General features: G+C 39.4%; 2 protein-coding genes across 2 annotated transcripts in view; both read left to right on the top strand.

Annotated features, from left to right (window-relative positions):
- The window catches only part of LOC146310123 (scavenger receptor cysteine-rich domain-containing protein DMBT1-like), a 57,869-nt gene that overhangs the window by 5,548 nt on the left and 31,115 nt on the right, over window positions 1-21,206 (top strand). The window contains 5 exon segments of the mRNA XM_084744251.1: window positions 3,594-3,613; window positions 5,627-5,933; window positions 6,264-6,599; window positions 6,885-7,199; window positions 9,523-9,833. Coding sequence (XP_084600377.1) covers window positions 3,594-3,613; window positions 5,627-5,933; window positions 6,264-6,599; window positions 6,885-7,199; window positions 9,523-9,833 — 1,289 coding nt within the window.
- On the top strand, window positions 410-3,191 carry LOC146310125 (uncharacterized). Its single transcript, XM_084744063.1, has 4 exons — window positions 410-413; window positions 1,174-1,497; window positions 2,154-2,242; window positions 2,360-3,191. Exons 1-4 carry the CDS (start codon window positions 410-412, stop codon window positions 2,474-2,476), a joined length of 534 nt encoding a protein of 177 aa, XP_084600189.1. The 3' UTR covers window positions 2,477-3,191.

Here is a 21,206-nt window from a genome sequence, read left to right as displayed (position 1 = left end):
GGTGAAGGGTGAAGACATCTTGAACTGGAACTACGACTAGTCAAAATTATGTTGTAGATATCTGTAACTGGGATTAGGAATACTTGTAATTCAGATGTAAATATCTTCAATGTGAGTTGTGGATATTTGATCTGTAATGACGAACCCCATACACATGAATGGGGAAAGTGATGTCATTTGTCCTTGTAAGAATGATGTGGATATCTGAAATGTTATTTTTAAATCAGAAGATTTGAATTACAGATATCTGCAATACATATCCAGCCTAGATATTAAATGTTAAAAGGGCTTGCCATAGGAAAGTGTTGCTGAAGAGAAGGACGTCATGTTCGCCCTGCTGCCACCACAACCTGACTGATTATAAGTGGAAGAAAATGGATGAATGGATGAATCACCAACTATCAGAGACATGGGTTAGACAGAGACGAGATTTTGATTTGAACTTTTCTTTTCCTCTGGATATGTTCTGGATGTAAATTAATTATACAAACACTTCAGCAATATACAAATGTAATTTCTAGGACACATGGTTTCTGCAGCACATGTTCATCATTTCAGAGCAGAGTGTCTAAAAGTGAATATGTTGCTTGATCCACAACAAATGCAACTGTATTTTAAAGAGAATGGATTTACACAGTGTTAGCTATGGTTTACATACTCATTATAACTAACAAAAGCCTATTTCTTTGGCTGTGAGTATTAGGGGTTTGGGCTGATGGTCAATGCCATCATCCTTCACTGATGACTGACAGTCACTGATGACTGACAGTCACTGACCACTGACACACCATTGCAACATCATGATTTAAAAAACTTCTGTGTTTTAAGGTAGTGTGTCCCCTCAGAGTTGCCATAAGGCAGGAGTTTTGCTCTGTTTTTGACTTGTAGAAGAAGAAGATGTTGCTGCATTAATGTTCCGTCTCCATGTCCTCCATGTTCTTACTAAAGCTGCCCAGTTAGGAGAAAAAGACTCTTGATCAAATTGGTGACAGTGACATTACTTTTCTGTGGGATGCTGTCAGTGTGTGTCTTTCAACCATGCTGCTGTTTTCTTAGCTTAGCTTCTTCATTCTTTGTTCCATTTTTATGATGAAAAAGTTGAGTAATATTTGTCTTGTTGTGCGTTGGTCTTCATCATATATTTTTTTATATTCTTTACCCTTTTTTACCCAGTGCCACTGCAGCAGCCCAGCATCTCCCTGACATCTCCTAACAGAGGGTTGGTCTGGGGCCCTGAAGGTGCAGAGGTCACCAGGGGTTACAGCTTCATCATCACCTGCTCCATTAACTCCAGCTATCCTGGAGGTGTTTTCTCTCTCATCTTCTCTGGCTCCAACATCACTGACACCAAGCCAGCAGTCAACCACTCAGCCTCCTTCAACTTCCCTGTAGCTGAGTATGAACACCAGGGAATCTACAGCTGTGTGTATGAAGTCACACTGTCCTCAAGGAAATTCACTTCTCCTGAAACAGCAACGATGAGCGTCACCATAAAATGTAAGTAGCCAGAACTGAAGCTTTGTTTTAATTCATGCCTGGACAAGAACTGAATGATGCATAAGCCACTGATGGGGGCACCGTAAATGTCTGCTGCTCATACTAATATTTCTATACTTTGTCTCTAACATGTGCATCAAATTTCATTTTTGAAGGTGGAACATTGAAGAGAAGTTCAGGTAGACCACGTTTGACCATGCTGGTTCAAAATACAGGGAATAATTTAACCCAGGATTATAACTGAATGGGAAAATCCAAGTATTGTATTGTACTAGAACAGCAAACAACATACACAAGTGTCTGGAAATTCTTTTTTAAAAGGGTGATGATGGTAATTTCAGTCTCCTAAATACCACAGTCCTTTGCAGATTCTCTGCTACGATGCCAAAGTCAACCTTGAAAAAGGCAGTGCTATCAAGTTAGCCACCTAGCAACAGCATCAGTCTCATCTGCTTCGCTTCGAGCGAGATATTGCTGTCCTACAGGAAGGCCTGAGGGGAATAGTTTTGGTCCCACCCACTGTAGATCAAAATGTGATTGGTTAATTCACCAAACTTACAATGTGGATTTATGTTGGTGCAAAACAAACAAGTAACCAACAGATCACAGTATATTATATCATAATGTGTACTCATCATGTAAATCTCTTTCAACAGATCCAACAGTTTATGGAAGTATAATCAGACATGTTACTGTGCTGTTTATTCTGCTGTTGGTGATCATCGTCCTTTATTTCTACTACAAGGTACTGTGTACATCTTTGTTCCTCACAGGCTAAAATCCACAGTTCATTCTGTGAATAATAACTGGAAGAGAGGAGAGATGCAACCAATGACATGTGCATGCTGTTATGTCTCTCCAGGCCAGAAGAGGGCAGAAGAAATCAAGCCAACAGGAGACGACTGAGGTGGATTATCAGAACCTTGATGATGTTGGAGCTGAAGGAGGGCCTGCTGAGGAGGAAGAAACCCAGCAGTAGGACCTACAATGAGCTTGTGCTCCTTCCAGGTGGATTTCTTAGCTGCCACACAACCGTCTGTCAGCTCAGTGATGGATTTGACATTTTCATATTGCAGAAGAGAAGTGTGCTTGAATCAATGGAACAAATATACATGATAACAGCTCAAATGATTTGCTGAATAAAACCATAACTTGGTTTGAAAATGATGCAGATATGCTGAGCACACTGCTGTTTATATGTACAGATGTTATATGTAATTGTTTGTGTGTGTACATGCTAAAGTGTGCAGAGTGACTTTTTGATTTATACACAATATACAAAGTCTTTAGTGCAGCATTGATCAGATATATTGATCTGTTATTACTCATGACTCATAACTTCTTCTTTTGAGCTGTAATTAATTAACCCTGTAAGATTTTTTGGCAATTTTCTTTGTTTTTCATCACATTTTGTGTTTTCACTTATTTTGAAGGAAACTTTTGACAGATGTTATTTTGATTTTACTCTGTTTAAACGTAGAATCAGTGGGATTTGTCTGAGCTGTTCATGAACACACCATAAAGATACCAGGATGTTAAATACCAACGTTTTGAGTTTGTCAAGTGTCCTGAGAACAGCAAAATAATGATAAAAATGGTGAAATACAGACAGAAGGCAGGTTCTCTGCAGACACAGACACCACCACACACTTCTAGTCCATCATAAGTGATGATTGAGAGCCATCATGTTTCTATGAGTCTGTGTGTTGTTTTTATAGGAAATGTTGCATTTTATACCTTCAATAAAACACAATGCATAAAGGCATGAAGCCATACCTCTGACTTGTTTCTATTTTTGCTTCACTCACAAACTGTATGTTCAGACTCTTTAAACTCTCACACTAAGTGACTGTAAAGTAAAAATTCCCTCTGACATTTTTCAGGATGTCCTTAACTTGATGTATTTATATGTATGGAGGACACAGCTTGAGAGGACTGTGTTGTCTTTTAGTCTATAGTTGTTGACTGGGTGTGTAAAATGAGGGGACAAACTCTCAGTCCTTTGCTCTAAATCCAAACACTTGCACAGCTGGTTTGAGGTGTCTCCAGACTGCAGATAGAGAATAATGATGAGTAAAAAATATTCCTGAGGACAGGATTCACCTCAAGACTAAAAGTGTTAAATGGAGTGTATATGTAGAACTTTTCTACCTGAACTGTCAAAGTGTCTTACAGTTGAGCTTCTATTACTCCCAATGTCTCTTACTCTGATGTTCTTCACCTGCAACAAGATACTTTTAACCTGTTTTATCCCACTACCCTGTCTGAACCTGAAACTAGAAACAGTAGTACAGCCCCAGAATGCAACATGAGGTTTGACTGGATGAATGGCTGTTGTTGCAGCCAATCACAGCAGGTGCTTTGAATAGATGTTACTGACACCATATTGGTTGGATGAGATGTCTCAAAGTAGCTCAGTGATATGTACCTTAGTCTTAATTATCTTATCACACACGTCAACATGATTGTCATGCAGTCTGTTGGTTACCCTAGAAAAACTCAAAAGGTTGTATCTGTTACCTTTGGAGCTGGATTCACAAGATCATGGAAAAAAACATCTTCAAGTTATCCGTTTGTGTCTGCATCAAAAGTGGTGCAACCAATCAGCATTGTAGGAGGGACTACTGGCTCCTGAAGAGGTTAGCATAGATGCTGTGATAGCATCACTTATATCAGAACTGGAGAGTATTTGTTCATTGAAAGAAGAGAAAAAAGAACAACACTGAAGGCTTTTCTTCATGGAAAACCTTGACTGGCTTTGGCAAGAGTTTGATCTGATTGGTTGAACTTAGTGCGTGTTAGAAATGATAGACAGATTGTTCATCAAATCACCTGCCAAATATTCTTGGAAAGTACCTCCCCTTTTCCAAACAGTTTTTAGATGGTCTGTGTAACAAACCCTCTGGTGTGTCAGGTTACCGTATCTGGCCCACAGACCGCTAGTTTCAGATGATTGTGGGCGTGGCTTGTTAGTATCTGGGTGAATTCATGGTTTGACTGGGCACAGCAGGTCATTGTAACCAACAATGCACGTTACACAAACTGATGAATTTCAATAATCAATTAAACTAAGCTAAAACAGTCCCACCCTCTGTAACTGGACATTGGACTCACATTGATGATCTCACTTCCTACACTCTAGTGCTCAACAACGAAGTCCCACAGAGCTGCGTGCTCAGCCCCCTACTGTTTATGTCATACTGCCATGACTGCAGTCCCCACAGAGAACTATTGTGAAAGTGACACCAGGTGAAGTTTAAGGAGATCATGAGAAATGGAGTAAATACTTGGAGGACTGAAATTCACTGTGACCACACCTGGAATGTTTCCTCAGGAGACAGGTATTCAGGTTGTACCTGTAGGTCATTTTTATTAAGAGTTCATGAACGTAACAAACAAAAGTCTTCAGTTGAATCTCTGCTTTTGGGGCACCTGAAGTTGACACAGTTATCATCTGACAGTTAACAAACTTTCATGCTAATTCAGTTGAACAGAAGTGCCAAAGAAACAACTGTTCCACGTGTTTAAAATTAATTTCTGTGAAAGTGTAAAATGAATCATTTGAAATATCTTTCTGATCAGCACTCTGACTTTAAACTAATCAGTTACTGATCTTAGTTGAAAAAACACCAGAAGAGAGGAAGTGATTCAGGAAGAACAGCAAGGTGAAGTGTCACACAGCACCACAGCTCTTAGTTCATTTTTCTCTCCTCTGCTCTGACACTGACCACTCAGAGCATCCTGTCTGTTTCAGCCATGGAGAGCTCACAACAGAGACACTTGTTCTGTTTGATCACTGGTGAGAAACATTTCCTCAAACTTACTTTTCTTAATTGTTTTTATATTCAGATAGTACAGGGAGGAGGGTTTACAGAAGTACTGTTAAGAAAATCCTCAGAGGTTATTTTTTCATTATTTATTCCAATTAGGAAGCTATATTACAAAAATGATGTCTTATATTTCAGTGTGTTTTTCTCCTCTGTAGTTTCTCTTCTTTTCACCTTATCTTCACCTGCTGCAGGTCAGTCCATTCTCCTGTGTAAAATCTTTGTAGCCTCTCATTTATGTTCTCAGTGAATATTGAAATATTTCATGCTATTGTATTGTTCTTTTCCCCTAAGACATCCAGATCAGATTAGCTGGGTCTGGGTCGACTCAGTGCTCTGGAAGAGTTGAAGTCTATCACAACAACATCTGGGGAACAGTCTGTGATGATAAGTGGGACTTAAATGATGCTGAAGTTGTGTGCAGACAGTTGGGTTGTGGTACAGCACTGAGTGCCCCTCAGTTGGCCCACTTTGATAGAGGAACTGGACCAATCTGGCTTGATCATGTGGACTGTTCAGGAAATGAAAGTTCTCTAACTGAGTGTCAGCACAGAGGATTTGGGATACATGACTGTGGACACAGTGAGGACGCTGGTGTGGTGTGTTCAGGTGAGAAAACTTTTGGATAAAGTATTTTAAATAAATGTATCCTTCTCTATAATTGAACAGCTCTGTCATATCATCATTGTGTCTTGTGATGTCAGAGCTGTTCAGATGCAGCACTGGAAAGAGCTGTAACCTCACTCTGCAACCTGCTGCTATAGAAGAATAACAAGTGTGAAATGTTGCTTAATACACTGTAGTTTAATTTGTGATATAAGTGATAAAATTTGTTAAATGTTTGATCCACTGCCAAATGTGTTATATGTTAGTCACTGTCTGTGTGAGTGATGAAAAGTGTGTAAAATTCATATAAAATTTTTGTTGTGTTCTATATAGCAATGATATATTGTGTTCCATGACTAGGTGTCAGATTAGCTGGGTCTGGGTCGACTCAGTGCTCTGGAAGAGTTGAAGTCTATTACAACAACACCTGGGGAACAGTCTGTGATGATGAGTGGGACTTAAATGATGCTGATGTGGTGTGCAGACAGTTGGGTTGTGGTACAGCACTGAGTGGCCTTCAGTCGGCCCACTTTGGTGAAGGAACTGGACCAATCTGGCTTGATGAAGTGGACTGTTCAGGAAGTGAAAGGTCTCTAACTGAGTGTCAGCACAGAGGATTTGGGACACACAACTGTTCACACAGTGAGGACGCTGGTGTGGTGTGTTCAGGTGAGAAAACTTTTGGATAAAGTATTTGTAGTAAATGTGTCCTTTTCTGTATAATTTAACTACTCTGTCACCTCGCCATTGTGGCTTATGATGTCAGAGCCTGTCAGATAAAAAGATCTGGTAACCTCACCCTGCATATCTTACTCAAAGTCTGTGGGAGTGATGAAAAGTATGTATTTTAAGATTATCATATTTTTTGTTAAATGTGTCTTTTAAAATCACTTCCTGTCATATACAAACAACAATTGTTCTTCTATCCAGCAATAATGTATTTGTCTCCTAAAGGTCTTCAGATCAGATTAGCTGGGTCTGAGTCTACACAGTGCTCTGGAAGAGTTGAAGTCTATTACAACAACATCTGGGGAACAGTGTGTAATGACAACTGGGACTTAAATGATGCTGAAGTTGTGTGCAGACAGTTGGGTTGTGGTACAGCACTGAGAGCCCCTCAGTTGGACCACTTTGGTGAAGGAACTGGACCAATCTGGCTTGATGATGTGGACTGTTCAGGAAGTGAAAGTTCTCTAACTGAGTGTCAGCACAGAGGATTTGGGACACATGACTGTCTACACACTGAGGACGCTGGTGTGGTGTGTTCAGGTGAGAAACCTTTTGGATAAAGTATTGTGAATAAATGTGTCCTTTTCTGTATAATCTATCAGCTCTTTCACCTTGTCATTGTGGCTTGTGATGTCTAGAGAAGAGCAGGTAACCTCACCGTGCAGCATGCTGTTGTTTTTGTCAGTAATGTTAAGAATGTAAATTATTCTGAAATTTTGCCAAGTGTTTGTAACAAAAGCACTTTCTCTCACGACCAAATGCAAATCAATCAATCAATCAATGAGTCAATCAAAGACATGTTTTATTCAGCAATTATTTGTGTTCTGTGTTCCGAGTATGGTTCACCAGATCAGATTAGCTGGGTCTGGGTCGACTCAGTGCTCTAACATTTTAACTAGTTATGATTGTTGTTACTTTCTGCACATGTAAAAATTTGTAGCCTAAACAACAAATAAATTTTTTAAAAAGTTCTAATTTTTTTTGTGCATCATATCATGTGTCTTCAGGTCTTTTCCTCTATGTTGTTGATACTCTTGAGTCTCTCTAGGCTAGCTGCCAAATCCAAACAAAGAAAAGTCTCAGAGGAAAATAGAGAATTTAATAGTTACAGCTCCAGTCAGATTTCTTTTTCTTTTTCTTTTGATAAAGGTTGTAGATAAGTGGTCTAGGCTACACAGCAATCTCTGTCTCGTCTACTACATATGTTTGATGTGTCACATTGCCATGCTCCTTTATCAGATTATAAATTGATTTCTATACATTTATCTGGTTCCAAAGAGAATAAGAGTAAACTACTTGGGTACTGAAAGCTAATAAATAACTTAATTTAACACAAAACCTTTCAAGATTCAGTGAAAGAAATGGCAGAAACATTATATTTAGATGGTATCACTGCACAGATTAGACAAAGAAAAGATCTGGTAACCACACCCTGCAGCATGTCTGTGTAAAAGTCTGTACATTACTGTGTATGACTGTATGTCTTTTGTTCTATAGGCATCCAGAGCAGATTAGCTGGGTCTGGGTCGACTCAGTGTTCTGGAAGAGTTGAAGTCTATCACAACAACATCTGGGGAACAGTCTGTGATGATGAGTGGGACTTAAATGATGCTGAAGTTGTGTGCAGAGAGTTGGGTTGTGGTACAGCACTGAACACCACAAAATCAAACATTTTTGGTGAAGGAACTGGACCAATCTGGCTTGATGAAGTGGACTGTTCAGGAAGTGAAAGTTTTCTAAGTGAGTGTCAGCACAAAGGATTTGGGACACATGACTGTGGACATCATGAAGATGCTGGTGTGGTGTGTTTAGGTGAGAAAACCTTTGGATCATTTACAGAATATCAAATCACTGTAAACATCTGCTGTACTGTTTTACATGTCTATCATCCAATAATTGTGTCTTATAATGTGTGTCAGTTGGCACAGCAGTAAACTAGAAAACAATAAGTAACCACACTCTGCAGCCAACCATGTCTCCTAGAAATTACATTTTTATACAATCAATTTACCAGCTGAGGTGGAGGAGCTGGAAAGTGTTGCTGGAGAGAAGGACGTCATGTTGCTCCATGAGAAAGAAAATGGATGAATGGATGAATCACCAACTATCAGAGACATGGGTTAGACAGAGACAAGATTTTGATTTGAACTTTTCTTTTCCTCTGGACATAATCCAGATGAAAATTAATTATACAAACACTTTAGTAATATATAAATGTAATTTCTAGGACACATGGTTTCTGCAGCACATGTTCATCATTTCAGAGCAGAGTGTCTAAAAGTGAATATGTTGCTTGATCCACAACAAATGTAACTGTGTTTTAAAGAGAATGGATTTACACAGTGTTAGCTATGGTTAACATACTCATTATAACTAACAAAAGCCTATTTCTTTAGCTGTGAGTATTAGGGGTTTGGGCTGATGGTCAATGCCATCATCCTTCACTGATGACTGACAGTCACTGACCAGTGACACACCATTGCAACATCATGATTTAAAAAACTTCTGTGTTTTAAGGTAGTGTGTCCCCTCAGAGTTGCCATAAGGCAGGAGTTTTGCTCTGTTTTTGTCTTGTAGAAGAAGAAGATGTTGCTGCATTAATGTTCCGTCTCCATGTCCTCCATGTTCTTACTAAAGCTACCCAGTTAGGAGAAAAAGACGCTTGATCAAATTGATGACAGTGACATTACTTTTCTGTGGGATGCTGTCAGTGTGTGTCTTTCAACCATGCTGCTGTTTTCTTAGCTTAGCTTCCTCATTTTTTGTTCCATTTTTATGATGAAAAAGTTGAGTAATATTTGTCTTGTTGTGCGTTGGTCTTCATCATATATTTTCTTTATATTCTTTACCCTTTTTTACCCAGTGCCACTGCAGCAGCCCAGCATCTCCCTGACATCTCCTAACAGAGGGTTGGTCTGGGGCCCTGAAGGTGCAGAGGTCACCAGGGGTTACAGCTTCATCATCACCTGCTCCATTAACTCCAGCTATCCTGGAGGTGTTTTCTCTCTCATCTTCTCTGGCTCCAACATCACTGACACCAAGCCAGCAGTCAACCACTCAGCCTCCTTCAACTTCCCTGTAGCTGAGTATGAACACCAGGGAATCTACAGCTGTGTGTATGAAGTCACACTGTCCTCAAGGAAATTCACTTCTCCTGAAACAGCAACGATGAGCGTCACCATAAAATGTAAGTAGCCAGAACTGAAGCTTTGTTTTAATTCATGTGTGGACAAGAACTGAATGATGCATAAGCCACTGATGGGGGCACCGTAAATGTCTGCTGCTCATACTAGTATTTCTATACTTTGTCTCTTTGAAGCATTTGCATGTGCATTAAAATCTCATTTTTGATGCTGGAACAGTGAAGATAAGTTCAGGTAGAACATGTTTGACCATGTTGGTTCAAAGTACAGGGGATAATTTATTCCAGGATTAAATTTAAACAGGAAAATCCAATTATTGTATTGTACTACATATGTATTTTTTATATATGCATATGTATATATAGTTGAGCCAAAATTTAGCCAGATGAACCAAAAATATTCCAGTCCTGATGTATTTTTCATCAACAAGATGTATATGTGCAGTGAGTCCTCAGAGCAGACAAGTGAAGTTATCTAGTGGCAGTAAATGTACAGTTTGCCCATTAATACACACTGCAGAAGAAATGTTCTTGTGTCCTGCTTCCCACATGCACATATGGCAAAATCATATGGTTAAATCAAAAGTGTTTATTAGTTTCCTAATATTGTAATAAAACACAGTTGTGTTCAAAATTTTAAGGGTACTAGGCACCTAACAGACTCATTTCTTACCATCTACATTTCCAGTATTGAACCATTAGTCTTAAATGTGACAATGTGGATTTATGTTGGTGCAAAAGAAACGAGTAACCAACAGATCATAGTATTTCACAGTATATTATATCTTTACTGTGTGTGTACTCATCATGTAAATCTCTTTCAACAGATCCAACAGTTTATGGAAGTATAATCAGACGTGTTACTCTGTTGTTTATTCTGCTGTTGGTGATCATCGTCCTTTATTTCTTCTACAAGGTACTGTGTACATCTTTGTTCCTCACAGGCTAAAATCCACAGTTCATTCTGTGAATAATAACTGGAAGAGAGGAGAGATGCAACCAATGACATGTGCATGCTGTTATGTCTCTCCAGGCCAGAAGAGGGCAGAAGAAATCAAGCCAACAGGAGACGACTGAGGTGGATTATCAGAACCTTGATGATGTTGGAGCTGAAGGAGGGCCTGCTGAGGAGGAAGAAACCCAGCAGTAGGACCTACAATGAGCTTGTGCTCCTTCCAGGTGGATTTCTTAGCTGCCACACAACCGTCTGTCAGCTCAGTGATGGATTTGACATTTTCATATTGCAGAAGAGAAGTGTGCTTGAATCAATGGAACAAATATACATGATAACAGCTCAAATGATTTGCTGAATAAAACCATAACTTGGTTTGAAAATGATGCAGATATGCTGAGCACACTGCTGTTTATATGTACAGATGTTATATGTAATTGTTTGTGTATGTACATGCTAAAGTGTGCAGAGTGACTTTTTGATTTATACACAATATAAAAAGTCTTTAGTGCAGCATTGATCAGATATATTGATCTGTTATTACTCATGACTCATAACTTCTTCTTTTGAACTGTAATTAATTAACCCTGTAATAATTTTTGGCAATTTTCTTTGTTTTTCATCACATTTTGTGTTTTCACTTATTTTGAAGGGAACTTTTGACAGATGTTATTTTGATTTTACTCTGTTTAAACGTAGAATCAGTGGGATTTGTCTGAGCTGTTCATAAACACACCATAAAGATACCAGGATGTTAAATACCAACGTTTTGAGTTTGTCAAGTGTCCTGAGAACAGCAAAATAATGATAAAAATGGTGAAATACAGACAGAAGGCAGGTTCTCTGCAGACACAGACACCACCACACACTTCTAGTCCATCATAAGTGATGATTGAGAGCCATCATGTTTCTATGAGTCTATGTGTTGTTTTTATAGGAAATGTTGCATTTTATACCTTCAATAAAACACAATGCATAAAGGCATGAAGCCATACCTCTGACTTGTTTCTATTTTTGCTTCACTCACAAACTGTATGTTCAGACTCTTTAAACTCTCACACTAAGTGACTGTAAAGTAAAAATTCCCTCTGACATTTTTCAGGATGTCCTTAACTTGATGTATTTATATGTATGGAGGACACAGCTTGAGAGGACTGTGTTGTCTTTTACTCTATAGTTGTTGACTGGGTGTGTAAAACGAGGGGACAAACTCTCAGTCCTTTGCTCTAAATCCAAACACTTGCACAGCTGGTTTGAGGTGTCTCCAGACTGCAGATAGAGAATAATGATGAGTAAAAAATATTCCTGAGGACAGGATTCACCTCAAGACTAAAAGTGTTAAATGGAGTGTATATGTAGAACTTTTCTACATGAACTGTCAAAGTGTCTTACAGTTGAGCTTCTATTACTCCCAATGTCTCTTACTCTGATGTTCTTCACCTGCAACAAGATACTTTTAACCTGTTTTATCCCACTACCCTGTCTGAACCTGAAACTAGAAACAGTAGTACAGATAAGAGTACAAACAACAAAACAACAACAAAGTTCTTACAAAAAGTAATGGGATTTATTGTGTCCCTGTTAGATTTATGTTTTTAACACTTCCTTATCTAATGCTTGTGTCCCTGATGACTTTAAAACTGAATGTGTGAGCCCACTGCTAAAAGAAAAAGAAATAGAATGGATCCCTCCCTCCCTCAAAACTATAGACTAACCTCCAAGTCACCTTTTACATTAAAAAAGGAAAGAGAAAGAAAAAAGTGTTCAAGCCATTTCTTTCTGCACTAGAAAATAACATTTTTGGCTGCTGATGGCAGCAGGTTCTCACAGGGTGGGGTGACTGGATGAATATATTGTCTCTCGATGATGATCTGGTTGATTTTTGGGGTAATATTTGTCATTTTATTTAGCTAATGTAATGGTCTGATGAATGGTCGGTCATCCAGCAGCACAGTACACACACACTCAGTGCTCTGAGCTGTGTGAGGAGTGAGAGGTGAACAGCCTGCAAAGCTGGACACTTTGTTCTCTTTTCATGCAGTGAATTAAGGATTTAATTTGACCAAGTCAGTGTTAGTGATTGTTGGAAGAGTGGACAGACTAATGATGCTTTTCAGCTGAGTTTTAATGACGTGTGTTTTACGAGGAGGTAACGAGCCAGTTAAGTTTGTCTTAGTCTGGTAAAAAGAGAGAAACTTGAATTCAGAGACTGTGTTGTTCTATTTGTCTGTTTAAAAAGGACAATTGATGTGAGAATATTTAAATTTCTTCAAAGTTTATGTCTTTATTTTGTTTGTTGGGTGTAGTGAACCTATGCAGTGTATGTAACGTAGTGAATTCACCATTTGCACACATCTCCCAGCTGAGACTCCAGATGATGGGAGGAGGTGGGAGGGGAGACAAAGATGTCCCCAGTCACCAATGGATGGTCTGGCTATGGAATATTTTAACAATTGCCCAACCCTCCATTTTCAGCCCTTGTGCTCCTGGAACTTAGCGCAGCCTTTGACACGATTGATTACAGCATCTTGTTAGACAGGCTGAGACACTGTGTGGGGATATCTGGTACAGTGTTAGAGTGGTTTTCATCCAGGCCCAGACTGACTAATCTGGACAAACGGATTCCTGGTTAATTAATATTAATATAAAGAATGTAAAGAAATTGCAGTGCTGCTACAAGGCTGAGACTGCCAACTGACTTTGCACTTCTACTTCAGTGACAGTCATGCCAAAAAGGGAGGATGCTTCTCAAAACACATCCAATACTTATAAAAGCACACAGACTTTTTAAATCACATAGACTCGATGAGTCAATGTTCAGCTAGTCAGTTCCTCTGATGAGACTTCCAAAGTTAACAAGCCTCTCCACAGGCGTATTGACTCGTAGAAAGATCTGATCGTGGGGAATTTGTCATACATTCATCTCAAAACCCAACTTGAGATTTCAGTGTCTGCTGATACCATATAGGCCTGTGTCTGTCCTCTGTCTCAGAAGATAAAAGTCATCCTCAGTGTCCCCTCTGGTGGTGCAGTAGTGAAAATGCAGTAAAACTCTAACAGAATGGTATGATAATGTGTTACGTTGCTCATTACAACAGGAGAGTAATCTCAGGACTCTAATGCAAAAAAGCAAACAAACAATACAAAAGGACAAAGTAACAAAATTCTCCATCCACATGTTGTGATGTATTTAATGGAGCACAGAAAACCTCAAAACGTCTTCAAGAGGTTCATTATTACAGCCTCATCAGGCTTCACCATGTTTGCTGCTGTCAGAAACCTTTGACTCTTTTTCTATGGGGCAACTTTTAACTCTTCTTCTCTGACTCTGAGTGGCGCTCTCTGGTGGATGTTTTGCTCAACATCCATGCCAACATAAAGGACACATGAGAGTATGTGTTACACTTATAAGACTGACGTTGTGGCCAATCGTTTGTGTAGCACATTATTTTTTATTCCTGTAGGAACAGTAACAAAAATACATAAATATCAGTCCTCAGCGTCTGTGTTGTTTTTGCATTACTCATGTGCTGTCCTCACTAAAAGTTGTTGCAGGCAACGTATTTTCAGCCATACAGCCGGCTTAACATTATACTTTTCCATAATTGTTTCCTCCAAGGAACAGGCAGATTGTTGTGTTTGGCAGAATTTAATGAAGGGAAAGATATTTCATTTTGTAAAACTGCAAAAGAACACAAAATACAGAGGAGTAAATACCTTTGTAAGTACTTAATAACATGTCTAGTAATAATTTGTCACAGCTCCATTCTTCCAGTTTCCCTCCTGTCCCTCTGCTTCAGTATAATTCCACTCTCCCTGTCTCTGCTCCACTCTACCTGCCAGCCACTCCCACCTCGTCAGCCCAACTCCACTCACCTGCAAACACAGCTGCAGCTCATTCCTAATCAGCCCTGCATATAACCTCTCCAGCTCTCTCACTCCTTGCCAGATTGTTCTACTGCATTCATGCAAGACTTTCCAGCGTTCTTTTCCTGCCTGATCTCCCGTTGACAACCCTGCCTGCCTCTGACCAGCCTACCTTGCCTGTCTCCCGGAAAACTTGCCAGCCTTCTGTCCCCGACCACGAGTTCTGCCTCGGCGTCTCCTGTTTCTGTCAGCTCTTCCGGCTCCGACTCCTCCGCCTGGTCCCGATTTCCCTTCTGCACGCTCCTCGTCTGCTCCTCTGCCTCGTCGGACAGCTCTCCTGGTTTTGGATCCCTCGCCTCGTCGACTTTGCCTCCAGTAAGCCTCTCTCTATCACTCCTGTCTGCTGGAGAAGGGAACTGTACGGGTCTGGGGGCTCAAGGCTTCTCCCTCGGTCCTGTGTCCAGGTTTGGCTCCGCCCATTCCTCACGTCAGACATCCAGAGACTGTGTGTGGGCTCCAGGTCCCAAGAAAGAACTTTTACCTGTGTTTGTGTGTCAGCTCGAGTTTCCTGTTTTGCTTGTGTAAAATTAAAGGGCCATTACCAACTGTCCCAGATTTCCAGAGTGCTGCTTTTGGGTCCCAAGAACACCCATCACATGATTAGTGAAACATTACTGACAAATTAATGCAAACAGCCGCTTAAAGGCATGTCAAAATATGTAATAAACGATGAAAGCACAATGGTAATTAGACCCAAAGTCAAGAAATAGTTACATAAACATACAAATATGAACATAAATAACAGATGACTTACAGATGAAGCTGTTTTGTGGACTTGGAGGCAAAGGATTAAGAGGATTGTCACACTTGTGCTCACTCTGCTTCCTGTTTCTCTATCAGTTCACTTCTCCCTCAGTGCAGATACCTGCAATCCCCACAAGGTGGTGCTACAAAACATAATGAAACCAAAACACTAATTCCAATACAACTCATACTGTCTGACGTCTCACTCTGCTAGTGACTGGTGTCTTCAAAACACACATTACAAGTTAAACAAATCAAATCAAATTACAGTCATGTGATCATGTAATGATTCATTATGTAAACAACCAAAAGTATTTATCTTCAATGAACTTCCTTTTTAAACTTAACTTAGATCTGTTTTTAAATCATCAGTATTATTGTCTTTGTCTTACTCAATGTTCACCAAAAACAACAATGCACTTCAATACTGGGATCATGTTTCCATATTATTTTGAAATGTAATAGCAAAATCCATGTTAAACACATCTTTTGCACTATTATTCTGAAAAACTCACAAGAAATTGCCTCCATCCACATGTTGTGATGTATTTATTCCTGGCCTGCCATTAATCAGAGCCGCAATGCGTGCAGGCTTGATTATGGTTAGCATTTGTATCATTCACCTTCACCTTCATGAGTTCAAATTTTAAATGGTGGGCAAGGTCTTTTAATCAAGTCTTTTTATTGTTACTGTCTCGGAAAGTTCTTTTAATGTCTCTGAAGACACACAGAGCCACATATGGATGAATAAATCTGCAGCCTCTGAGAAATTCTGTGCCTGAACACAATACCTGTTACACACAGCCAGTCTGTGTGTTTACCTTCATTAAATGGCCTAAATTCAACACCAGGCTGCTCCAGTATAACCATACAGACCACACACACACCAGACTGCAGTGCAAACACTGTTGTGCAACATTATTTACTACTATACTATGATATTTCTACTATAATCATGTGACCATATAGGTGGTGAGATGCATTAAATTTGTTGCTAAAATAATCAATCAATTTCTTTATTTTTTATTTCAATCATCATTATAACTACCTGATGCAAAATCATACTTCATGTGTCTTTGGGTACAGATGTGGTGTGTGGTCATGTTGTGACACTTTGAATCATCAGAAAATTTCCCTACCCTTGTGGTACACCATATTAAACATGTTGCATACAGTGTCAGGTTTAATCAGTCACTTTCCCAGCTGTGTCCACAGACTGAAGAGGCTCTGTGGTTTAAAAAAAAAATAGTATGTGTTAAAAACACGGAGGTCTGGGTGTGAACTGCTGCAACCTACAACTTCCTCTTCATTAATTAGATACAGAGCATGAAGGACAGTATGAGTGTAGCTGTCTCTGTCATTATGGACTCTCCTGTAATGTTTCTTATTTCACTGCAGCGATCATGAAACACTTTGTGTATTTGATGTTTTTTATTTTTTTCAGGGTTACTGTAAATTAGTTATCATTTCAGGAGATACAAGATGACAACGTTATTTTATCCTCTTTTTATTATCATTATTATTTTGTTAACGTTCAACAAGAAGCATTAGGAACAAATATCATGTGAAAATAAGAATGCAAAGCTCTGAAACTAAAGTTTCTAAACTTTCCTCTGTGATGTCAGTGGGTCCAATGTCAGGTCCCATTCACAATGAACAGCAGCCTGTTACCCAGTTTCCACACATGTGCTGGCTTGGTTTGACTCAGTTTGACTCGGCTCGTCAGCACGGCATGGCAGGGATTTGCATTTTCATCACAACAGGGCTACTCGCATGAAGGTGTGTCTTTAACTGAAGACGAGCAGCTTAGCTTGAGTCGAGCAGCTGTAAAACAGTCAACAAACACTGAACTTCCTACAAATTCTTCACAATAAAAGTCCTGTACTTTTTAAAAAGCTTTGACAGTAAAATACAGCAGATACCTGAATGTAAAAACAGAGACACAGGAGAGAAACTAAACTTAAAGCTGGACTGAAAGCTGAACACACAGTCACAGACACTTTCAGAAAACACTCACTTGTCTGAGGGGGAGAAAGAGGGGTCGTCATAGGTTGGCCGTGGTCAGACAGACGTCAGCCTGCTTGGAGGCGGGTCTAGCTCACTCACACACAGCGATCATTTGTAGTAATCTTTAATGACTGCATATATTAACAGCAGTATTTGTCTGTGGGATAATAACCATCAGTGATCTGATTCAAATTTTAGATTAATCTAGAATTCCTCTGAGCTATTTAAGAATATTATAAACATGTCATTTTAACATTAATAATAACAAGTTTCAACTTAGAACCATCACAAAAAATAAGCAGAGCCTGTGGGAAAAGACTGGACAAAACAAAACTTGGAAAAAAGTCAGGAACCAGCAGCACTTTTCAATTCAACAAATTTATTTGTTCTTTTTTTTTTCTTTTTGTGCAAACTGAAAATGTGCATACAAGCTGGTGGTTGGAAATGCAGTTTTTGTCATAAGGCAGCAGGAGATTCCAGGCATGATGACAAAAAGACAAGTTCAAGGACAAATAAATTAGGATAAATAAATTGATTTTAAAAAACATGAAGTCAAAAGCTTTAAGTTGTTAAAAAATGCAGTGTGAAGAACTAATCTCTCCTGTCTTGACCCCTAATGAACTCTACTATTCCCCTTGATTTTATCACAATATAGATTTTATATTCAGCATCTTCCGCTGTGACCACAGCACATCATACTATATTAGGCTGCATACACAGCTGCACCATAATGTTTAAAGTCCAGTGCATTATTTTATAGACATTTCTCTGTAATTTAATTTTAGTGTTTAGAGAGAAGCATGTGACATTCATGCAATGTACAGCTTTTATGGTGTCTTACAGGAACTCAGGCAGAGAGATAAGAGGATGACATGTCATCAAGATCTCCAGCATGATAATGATGCAGAGATGTTAGGTGGTATTTTCACTGAGATCACAGGAAATCATAGCTTTTTTTTAAACATTACCAAGTTATGAATATAGTCAGGATTACTGAGGTTTGTTAGTGTCAATGCAGTTTTTAACTACGTACAAACATAACATAACATTACCCTCTTATATCAAGGAATTTGAGGAATCTGACCATTTTACTTTTCTGTTGATATCTGTTAACTCTCTGCCCCAGAATGCAACGTGGGGTTTGATTGGACAAATGGCTGTTGTTGCAGCCAATCACAGCAGGTGCTTTGAAAAGATGTTACCAATATGTTTTTGCAGGGTACCCCCAGGGTTTTTCAACTTAAATTTAAAACTTTTTTAACACCACTTCCAATGAAATTTAAGACCAACCTTGCACGTATTCTGTGCTGTGCTGTAGGCGGGACATTGAGCCAGACTAGTTGTGTATTATACTGTACAGTGTATAATGATCTAATTATATTGTAAGCTGAATAAGTTATATTGTAATTTTTAATATTATTACCATTATCATTACTATTATCATTATTATTACATTATATAACTATGGTGATCATTACAGACAGACAAAGTTCAAAGACAAGTGCATTTTTAAAACAATTTAACCCTAATCCCACCACTTTTTTATTTTTTGCTGATCCGAAAAATGATCCGATCTATGACTCAAAACCGTGACACAATCTGAACCGTGACTTTTTTTGCACCCCTAGTGAGGAGTGTGTGTGTGTGCATGTGCGTGCACACACACATACATTACACAAAAGAACCTACAGCCTTCAAAGCTGTGGCAATCTAGAGTCGGACGATATGCTAAAGTCCAAATGATCACTGTCAACCCATCCATCAGCGATTGGCGATACCATCATCCCCCCACCCGCCTTCTCCCGACCTTTCGGGTCTCAGCTGGGAGATGTGCGCAGGCGGCGAATTCACTATGTTATGCATGCTGCGGACGTTCACTACGTCCAGTGGACAAAATAAACTCAAAATGTGTGTGTCTAAAAAATTACGGGTTTTCACACTTATTTTCCATTTTAAATGGAGAAATACAACCGTTCACCTTATGAATTCAAGTTTCTCTTTTACCGAAGTAATACAAACTTAATTGGCTTGTTAACACCTCGGAATAACTCTACAGAAAAACATGTAAAACTCACCAAAACCGTCTTTGTTAGTCTGTCCACTTTTCCAACAGTCACAAACTCTGGTTTGGTCAAAATAAATCCTCAGTTTACTGCGTGGAAAGAGTTTAAAGAGTCTGACTCTGCAGGCTGTTTTCCTCTCACTCGTCACCCAGCTCAGTGCACTCATGGTCAGCTGAATTGGTGTGAACTGCGCCGCTGGATGAAACCGCTGTCAGAGGCTGTCACTCTGCAGACTATTACATTTGCAAAATAAAATGACAAATATTGCCCTAAAAATCGGGCAAAAAAAGCCATTCGCGATGGGCTCAGTCCATCATTGATAGACAATATAGTTGTCCAATTGCCCAACCATATTGCAATCTCTACACTATATTAACATCAGACACAGTCATATAAAACACAATAACTGTGTGAAGGGTGTGTGTGCGTGAATACGTCTGTGCGTGCGCCTGTGTGTCAATGTATTACAGTAGAGGCTGTACAGCCTTCAAAGCTCTGCTGCTCTTATGTTACCCAGCTGGGTAGGCTGGATACCGCTGCTAGCCGAGGTGCTTGTTGCAGAGTTCATCATGCACAACTGTGATATCGGTGCCTGTTGCTGAGTATGCTAAGTGTTTAGCATTCTCAGTGTCTGAGTCCAAGGCAGTGTGTCCCATGGTTCCAAGCTTGAAACTTTTACGGCACAAATGGCATTGAGCTTCCACTCATTACCTGGTACAGGCTGAACCCAGTCGTATTTCGAGTCATTTAGCCATAACAGATTGAACCGACACTTGCCCATCTTTGACTGACACTGACAAGAAGTTGCTGCCCAAGCAACGACTTCAGTGGGTAAGTCACAAGCAGTGTTGCCAGATCTTGCGAGAGAAACAAGTAACCGGGGCTCCTACAAATGACTGAATAACTGACTGTAAATGGGACTGTGTTTGCATGTGATCCTAAGTTTGATACAAATAGGTTTAAAGTTCTAAATATTAGGCCTGGATGATAAAACGTTAGCAACATATTTCCTCGATAGCAATAAGAAAACAGCTCGATAAACCGTTGGATAATTTGACGTGCAAATGCACAACATGGGAGCACAGAGCTTCAGCTCATCACCAACCTGTAACATCCCTTCACAAGAGAGCATGCTAAGAGTGACACATGAACAGCCAACCATCTAACAGACAGTCCCACGTGTGATCTCTGCCTGGCTCATTGAAACAGCCTATCATATCCCTGGACGCCTGTGTTTGAATAACATTGAATATATGTTTGACAACTCATAGCGCTGTATCATGTAAGTAAGAAAGGGAAACAAGACCTTTCAGAACGAAATTTAAGACTTGTGAACAAAATTCAATACCTTTTCAAGGCCTTAATTTACGATTATTAAATTTAAGACTTTTTCAAGTTTTTAAGACCCCACAGGTACCCTGTATTGGTTGGTTGAAATGTGTCAAAGTAGCTCAGTGATATATACCTTAGTCTTATTTATTATATCACACACATCAACATGATTTCCATGCTGCCTATTGGTTGCCAAAAAAAAAACAAAAATCAAAAGGGTCATATCTGATAATTTTCAAGCTGGATTCACAAGATCATGCATGAAACCATCTTGCCAGGCTTCAAGTTATCCACTTGTGTCTGCACCAAAGGTGGTGCAGCTAAACAGCATCCTAGGAGGGACTACTGAAGAGCATCAGTTATATCAGAAGTGGAGAGTA

Source organism: Lutjanus erythropterus, chromosome 19 (genome assembly GCF_056507025.1).
Source record: "Lutjanus erythropterus isolate fLutEry1 chromosome 19, fLutEry1.hap2, whole genome shotgun sequence".
In the NCBI taxonomy this organism is placed as follows: domain Eukaryota; kingdom Metazoa; phylum Chordata; class Actinopteri; order Lutjaniformes; family Lutjanidae; genus Lutjanus; species Lutjanus erythropterus.
The sequence above is the reverse complement of the archived record's forward strand: the minus strand, read 5'-3'. Positions and strand labels throughout refer to the sequence as shown.

What these genes read in the sequence shown, in the direction of transcription:
- LOC146310125 (XM_084744063.1), top strand. An exon ending in GATGAGCGTCACCATAAAAT is followed by an intron (nt 1,498 to 2,153) that starts GTAAGTAGCCAG and finishes CTCTTTCAACAG; the next exon opens with ATCCAACAGTTTATGGAAGT. An exon ending in TCCTTTATTTCTACTACAAG is followed by an intron (nt 2,243 to 2,359) that starts GTACTGTGTACA and finishes ATGTCTCTCCAG; the next exon opens with GCCAGAAGAGGGCAGAAGAA.